Here is a 7,945-nt window from a genome sequence, read left to right as displayed (position 1 = left end):
TCCGGGAGCATATTTCAAATTCTTGTACATTTTTTGAAACCTGTTTTTTTCTTAAAAAATTTGTGAAATTTTCCGAAATTTGGAACATTATGTTGAAATATATGACATTTTACCTAAGTTCGTGATTTTTTTTTGCAATCCCGGAATTTTTTTAAAAAGCAAAAAATAAAAGCAGAAAAAAACAAGAAGGAATGAAAAAAAAACAGGGGCACCCCAGCTCGCACATGGGCTTGGCCCAAATCGCGTGCGGGAGGAGCGGGGGGTGCGCGTTTAGGAGGCCCCGTCGAGGAAGGGCTCGGGGAAGCAAGAGACGGAGCAAGAACGCGCCGCCGCCACCCGCCGCCTCCTCGACGCCGGCGTGCTCCTACGGCTGCCTGCCGTTCTCCCCCAGGCGATTCTTCCCCTCCCCTCCCATCCCCTCCTTTCTCCTCCTCTATGCCTATCTCGTCATCCCGGCGGTGGCGTCCCACACAAAGCATGTCCTGCCATGGATCTACCATCATACCGGATCTTTTCTGCCATGGCTTGGAGGCGTATCGAAGCTTTGCCAGCCGCTGCCGTAATGAAGTCTCAACGACGGCCAGATCTTTCTTCTTAACTGGATTTCTTCTTCCATTGTAATCGAGTGGCTGGCCGGCCGACACCAAGTCAAACTTGCTACCCCTGGTTTTTTTCTCTCTATTTTTTGGGTAAGATTGTTCGGATCTCGCTCCCCTCGTTCCTTAACATTTATTCAAGACTAATCACCTCCAAGTTTGATCTCTTTTTTCTCACCCTCAGATTTGATGTCGGTGCCTGCTAGATGTGCTCGTGACCGGCTGTATACACTGTTTCTGATTCAACCTTGTTGTTCATGTGCACTATGTGGTGTAAATTGTGCAGACACGGGTCGATTTGATCTGATAACGAACTGCTTATGTCCGGTGAGTCCAGATATGATTGCAACTTTTTTTGTCACACACACAAAGGTGTTTACATGTTTTTTCACTGTAGCTGTGGTTTCTAAATGTCTGATTAGATCACTACCGTATCCTTTTTCGTCTGAAATGGTATTGGTTCTGAGTCTTATATATACTTGAAGTAAAACGGACGCACCCGAAAATCCCGTTTTTTATTGGGAACGGGACGGGATGTCTGAAACGAAAGCGCCCTATATCTCTCGCATGTGTTTTCCATCCTCGTATCCGCTCTGGCTCTCTGCATATCAAGTGAGAATTACTTATGCCTGACTGCTCGTCCTTTTTCGTACTTTGTAGATCAATTCAACCCTATCTGCAGCCATGGATCTCATGGTGCAGTTGTCGTTCGAGTCTGATAGACTGCTGGTTGTGTGATGAATTTTCTAGTGGATTGTCTTCGCCTCAATCCCATCCGATTTCTGGCTGCAAGGTAGTCCTCCGTATGATAACAATCGACTCTACATGGACAAAACACATGATAACAAATAATTTTACTCGCAGAGAACGTGCGTCTTAACAGTGTACTACGTGTATGCATATCGAGAAGTTCGGGTTGTGCGGTGACGACGGCGGTGGAGCCCCGTCCTTAGGTTGCCGGATATGCTGCTTGATGTCCTTGATCGCTTCTAGGCCCGCGCAGGCATGGCCTCCTCATGTAATGGTCTTCTACTCTATACCCCATTCCATTATTTCATTTGCTCTTGGTATGATTTGCGTTCTGAACTTCACTTTGTGAGCCTGTTCATACTGCTATGTGGAACAAAATGACACTTTTTTTTAATTCTGGATTCTAGATCTCAATCGACTGAGAAATAACTATTTCTCAATTGAGAAATCACTATAGGAAAGACCTTGTATCTCGAGTATCGGGAATACTTGGCGAAGGCCAAAATGACCTCAACAAAGGCTTTGTCAAGTCGGCAAAGCCTACTCGGCGTACGCCCTACTTTGCCGAGCGTCATCCGTCGGGCACTCGGCAAAGCCTTTCCCGAGTGTCAAGGGGCGCTACTCGGCATAATAGAAGCATCTGACGGTGCCACAAGAGGAGGCGTCGACAGGGTCGTAGGGGAGGTAGCTGCTCGCTGGGAAGGTGCGGCCATGGGATCTCGTCGGTCTCGTTTCCACTCGGTCGCATGGGGGTAGCTGCTCGCCTGGATGTTGCTGAGGAAGGAATGTGAACTGCCATTGTGTGACAAGAAAATGACTATTTGACCTTGTAGCTTACTACTCCCTCCGTCCTATAATGTAAGACGTTTTTTGACACCAAAAAACGTCTTACATTATAGGACGGAGGGAGTAGTTAACTTTATAGCACTGGGTTTAGAAACTTCAAACTGAGCTTTAGCAAATAATACGATACATCAGATCAACATCAGTTTCGTCAGAGCCGTGAGATGTAACATCACAAAACTTCAGCATCTCCTAAACCACATGAAGATGAACTATTGTGCTCCTTGCCCCATCTCTTTCCATGGATACAATACTATCCTTTTCCCTCCTATAAGCCTTGAGTGTAGCCAGCTTGTCATCTGCGGGTTGATGCGCTTTTAGTGATTCCTTCTCCTCTTAATGATATCTGGGGGAAAATTGATTGACATGTCGATCAGATGAGGAGAAACTAGGTCGATGATTGTATGTCAATGCATTCATCTCTAGGCCAGTCTCCGTCGCTCCTTTTGAGGTGTCTGGCTCCATCTCGGACCCATTGTTGCGCGAAGCTCGTTGATGTGTTTGCACAGATCCATTTCGACGTCATCCGGAGTGTGCATGTTACTTGAGATGAATTCCAGCAAAATCATCACACGGTCTATCTTTTGAAATTTCCTTAACCACTAGTTTCATCTCTTTGCTCCACATAACTCTTATGTTGTAATTTTTTATTTCAATGCTTGTAGACAAAGTATGAAGGTGTTATGACCGGCATATTAGGGGTTTAGCCCAGTGGGTTGTGGCCCAAGTTATCTTATCATTATTAGGGGCTTAGCCCAATTATCTTATCGTTTTTAGGATCGTTTGCTTAGGAGTCAAGTAAACCTCTCTATATAAGGAGAGGAGATGTATCAATCTAATCAGGCAAGAAGCAGTCATTATTTGCTCGCCTTCCCTTAGGGAGCCGGGAGACCTAAACCCTAGCCGCCTCCTGCCTTCGCCGCCGTTGCTCTCGTCGCAAGGACGGCGCCACGCCGCCGGCCGCCGCGCACCAGCCCTCGCCCTCCTCCCTCCTTCCCCTACAGACTACGCCCGAGACCAGGTAGAACCCTAGCTCCTACCAATTTGGTATCTAGAGACTCGGGTTCGATCATGTCTTCATGAACACCCACGCCGCCGCTGCCCATTGTCACCACCGTCCCGATGACCACCGCTGGGGCCCCACGCTGCCGGTCACCACTGCAGGTTCCCCAACGCCGCCGGCCCCGGTCACCTCCGCTGCGTCGACACCCGCCGTTTCCACGCCGGAAGAAGTCACCAACATCTTGCGGGATCTCGTGACGGCCGTCCAGGGCATCCATCTGTACCTGGCCGGACCGCACGCACCTCCGCCGACTGCGACTACCGCCGCCTACGGCCACCCCGCGCTGCCGTGGCCGTCCCAGGGCGCGCCTGCAACTGGCGGGCCACCGCTATTGCCGTTCCAGGCGGTGCACCCCAGCGGGCCGCCTCCGCCGCTGCTACACCTGCAGCCGCCCCCAGCCGCGGCCCCCCTCTGGCCGCAGTGGCCATCGACTGCCACCGCGGCTACCGCCGCGCCCGCCCACTCTCCACAGCAGCCGCTGCAGCTCCAGGCGCCACCTCTGCTTAGCTCCGGACTGCCGTCATCCGCACCGGCCGGCCTGCCGATACACCAAGTCCGGTTTCTGCCCTCCCCGTCGCCACTACCAGCTTGGGCGGCCGGGTCTTCGCCACCACCGGTCTACACCACGGCTCCGGAACAGCTGACTCCGTCCCTGCAGTTCGGCGGGCCATCCGGCTCCGCGGGCCCTTACCCGGGGTACTCCGACCAGGCGTCGCCCGCCTCGCTGCTCCGCACCTCCGAGCCAGTCAGACACGGCGCTCCGACCCAGACACCGCCGCGGTTCGCCAAAATTGACTTCGCCACTTATGACGGCACGGAGGACCCCCTCAACTGGCTCAACCAGTGCGACCAGTTCTTTCGCGGGCAGCACACCCTCGCCTCGGAGCGTACCTGGCTCGCCTCTTACCACCTTCGCCGCGCGGCACAGACCTGGTACTACGCCCTCGAGCAGGACGAGGGCAGCATGCCCCCTTGGGAGCGCTTCCGCGAGCTCTGCCTCCTTCGTTTTGGGCCCGCGACCCGCAGGAGCCGCCTAGCAGAGCTAGGCCGCCTTCCCTTCACCTCCACGGTTCAGGACTTCGCCGACCGTTTCCAGGCCTTGGCATGCCACGCATCGGGCGTGACGGCGCAGCAGCGGGCCGACCTTTTTGTCGGTGGACTTCCGGATCACATCCGCGTGGACGTGGAGCTTCGGGAACCCCAGGATCTCCAGACGGCCATGTACTACGCCCGCGCGTTCGAGCGCCGCGCAGTGGCCATCCAGCACGAATCACCGTCCCGGGCCGCTGGGTCGCTACCCTGGCCAGATCCCGCGCAGGGTCGGCCTGCGCAGGCTTCCGCGGCACCCCTCGCCGCGACCGCGGCGCGCCCGTTCCGCCTGCTCACCTCCGCCGAGCTACTCGAGCGTCGCCGCCAAGGGTTGTGCTTCAACTGTGACGAGCCCTACACGCCCGACCACGCCTGCCCGCGACTCTTCTACCTGGAGGTTGCAGACTACATTTCGGAGGACGCCGTCGCCGCCGACCTGGCCGCCCCAGCTACCGCGAAGGTGTTTGACACTGGTTGATCACCTCGAGGAGTTCAGCAAGCGCTTCCCCACCTTACAGCTCGAGGACGTGCTGTTTGTGCAGGCGGGGAGAAGTGTTATGACCGGCATATTAGGGGTTTAGCCCAGTGGGTTGTGGCCCAAGTTATCTTATCATTATTAGGGGCTTAGCCCAATTATCTTATCGTTATTAGGATCGTTTTCTTAGGAGTCAAGTAAACCTCTCTATATTAGGAGAGGAGATGTATCAATCTAATCAGGCAAGAAGCAATCATTATTTGCTCGGCTTCCCTTAGGGAGTCGGGAGACCTAAACCCTAGCCGCCTCCTGCCTTCGTCGCCGCTGCTCTCGTCGCAAGGACGGCGCCACGCCGCCAGCCGACGCACCAGCCCTCGCCCTCCTCCCTCCTTCCCCTACAGACTACGCCCGAGACCGGGTAGAACCCTAGCTCCTACCAGAAAGTGAGTTGTGCATAAAGCAAGTTCACCATGTGAACAAGAGGTGAAATTAATCATCGGCGCACATGTAACTAAATAGACAAACTTGCATCTTGAGAGCGGAGATATGCAACCCAAATAACACTATTTGTTTCTACTCAGCCAGGCTTGGGGGGGGTGGGCAAACTCGGTACAAAATAGGTTTATCTACTCAGCCAGGGTTTGCTCCGCTATAGATGCAAGAAGGCCAAAATTCATGTAGGTAACCAAACATTTCCAAAGAGATTGCTCGAAACAATCGGGAATTTGAATTGAACAAGCGAGGATGCATGTTCTACTGTTACAAGCGTCCCTATTTAACGAAGAGTCATGACCCAGTCGTAGGTAGCGCATTGGTTGGACGGCTTGCGAGTCCTCCTTGCGGGGCTATCGTCGGCGGCAACTCTTGGTTGGATGTGGTCGATGTTGTCCTGGCCCATGTCCAACTCATCGCAAGGTGTGGTGCTAGACTAGTATTATGCATACACTATTGCAGGAATGACCAACATTGGTGGGCGCTAAATCTCCTTCTGTGGTGGGCGAGGCTCTCAGGGGCGCCTGCCACTGCTAACATGTTTGTCGCTTTTGTGGCAGCATTTTAATCATGAGGTTGCATCATTTTGCACTAGATCATGACATTGCCTTACATATATAAAATGTTGTCTCAACATTCAAACGTTCATCCAGATGCATACAACACATTACAATGTCGACACAATAATTAAGAGTAATAGTGAGGAAACATAGTAAGAAGTGTAGGGCAACAAACATGTCTCATTACATAATTAACAGTTTTACAAGTTGTTTTAAAGGAGTTTTATCTACCGACCGACTCGGGATGTCTGCAGTCGACGAGAACAAGTCATCACGTCCTTCAAATGTAGTCAGGTTTGTCGTATAGGGGGGTTTGGGGAACGCTATGCTCTTAGCTGTAGGTCTCACAGGTCACACATACATATACATGACAAGAACGAATAATAATTGCACTTTTTAAGCTCGTAAATCTCATAAACCAGCCAGCCATCCGCTCAGGTGTATAGGAGGGCACCCGACTGTAGATGCTCTTAGCTGTAAGTCTCACCGGTCACACATACATATACTCTAAACGAAGAAGTAGTGACTAAACACTCTTATATTTTTTTACGGATGGAGTACATGAATATTTGCACTTGATTTAAGCAGGATCATTCTCAATTCAGAAGTACGATCATGAAAGAAGCACCTATCACTACACAAGTACAAAGATAGCAACCCAAATGCACTCACAACACACTAACCATTACTGTGATAAGTACCAACATTGGATTACTACATAGTAGTAAGTAGTATCTGTGAGCAGTACACAAGTACCTAGTGACATAGATACACCCTCAGCACACTAATCATTACTGAGATAAGTACAAAGATTAAATTACTACATAAGTAGTATCTGCCATCAATACAAAGTACCCAGATAGTGACATATATAAGTACAAGATTATATCACTAGTAAGGGTATAAGTTGGTACGCGGTTCTGCCCCCAGCTCCTCGTCAGATTTCACTGTAACATTGACGACCTCTCTCGTGCACGACACTCTTATGGGGAATGAGATGCTCCTATTGATGCCCAAAGCCCCACTGCCTCTGGCTATCAACAGGAAATTGCCGTTTGAGCACTTGGCCAGCCAAACTTGTCGGCCACCAGGATCGACTGCTCCATAACCAACAACATCAATTGAATGTGCAATTTTCCTGTCATAAATTTCAGACAGGGAGAAGTTGGGCCCTTCCAAGACACGCACGCCATCCTAACATATGATAATTCAGGCATGTGAGAAAAGAAAATGTACAAACGTGGAATTCTAATCTTTCAGAGAGGAAAATACCTCTACATCTGCATAGAACTCGACATCTGCCCCGATTGTTGCACAGACAGGCTACTGAGCCACCTGCCACTTCAGAACATGTTCTGAAATGCTTGTGTAGTTCGCAGCGTCATCTATCATCAAGCCAGGCGCCTAAATAAAATAACAGAATTCAGGTTAGATCTAGTTGAACAAAAATAAAATCAGAATTGGAATTCAGAGTATTATAGGATTTGGCGTACAGTCAATTTCTTGGGAACACACTGCTTTCCTATGTATGGGTAGTGCTCTGAAAACACAATCCCTCCATTCCTTTTGATGTAGAGCAGGGCCTCATATGCTGTACCACCTTCACATCCACGATTCCGTAGATGGCTGCCATCTATGCTGTTCCGAGAGTTTGAATAGTTGTCCTGTTTCAATGAAGTGGAGGCCTTCCAGTGAAGCAGCAGCTGAAAAGCTGAAACAACTACCTAAGACATTTTCAAAGCATGTCGATTAGAACACTTAAATTAGAATCAGAACTGCAGTGCTAGTGGAATGAATAAAATCATGGTAAACTTGATAGTACAAGGCTGATTGCAGAATGAACAGCCATATGATCATTTTAGAAAATATTAAGAGAAAGTCAAACTTTCTTATAGATGCAATCTGCAATGTAACAGAACCCAACCGGATAACATAACTCTGCAATGTAATAAAACCCAACTAGATAACATATATTCAATTAAATGTAATAAACCCCAATCAGACTGCATACATCATGCACAAAGGATTGTTGAGCTTGCAATTACAAACAGATTTATCTATACAGCAGTTCAGCTTG

The 7,945-nt window shown here is 49.9% G+C and overlaps 2 protein-coding genes across 2 annotated transcripts in view; one reads left to right on the top strand and one right to left on the bottom strand.

Annotated features, from left to right (window-relative positions):
• Positions 1–297: 297 nt before the first annotated feature.
• Positions 298–7,945, top strand: part of LOC123143735 (F-box/LRR-repeat protein At5g02910-like) — a gene marked incomplete in the record, with an annotated part of 33,340 nt that continues 25,692 nt past the window's right edge. Inside the window, 1 exon segment of the mRNA XM_044562703.1 lies at positions 298–390.
• The window catches only part of LOC123143736 (zingipain-1-like), a 21,555-nt gene continuing 20,690 nt past the window's right edge, over positions 7,081–7,945 (bottom strand). Inside the window, exons 2-3 of the mRNA XM_044562704.1 lie at positions 7,362–7,592; positions 7,081–7,272 (exon numbers count right to left, since the gene is read on the bottom strand). Of these exons, the coding sequence (XP_044418639.1) occupies positions 7,192–7,272; positions 7,362–7,592 (312 nt within the window). The 3' untranslated portion in view covers positions 7,081–7,191. The remainder of the gene's footprint in view (positions 7,273–7,361; positions 7,593–7,945) is intronic.

This window comes from Triticum aestivum, chromosome 6D (assembly GCF_018294505.1).
Source record: "Triticum aestivum cultivar Chinese Spring chromosome 6D, IWGSC CS RefSeq v2.1, whole genome shotgun sequence".
NCBI lineage: Eukaryota > Viridiplantae > Streptophyta > Magnoliopsida > Poales > Poaceae > Triticum > Triticum aestivum.
The sequence above is the reverse complement of the archived record's forward strand: the minus strand, read 5'-3'. Positions and strand labels throughout refer to the sequence as shown.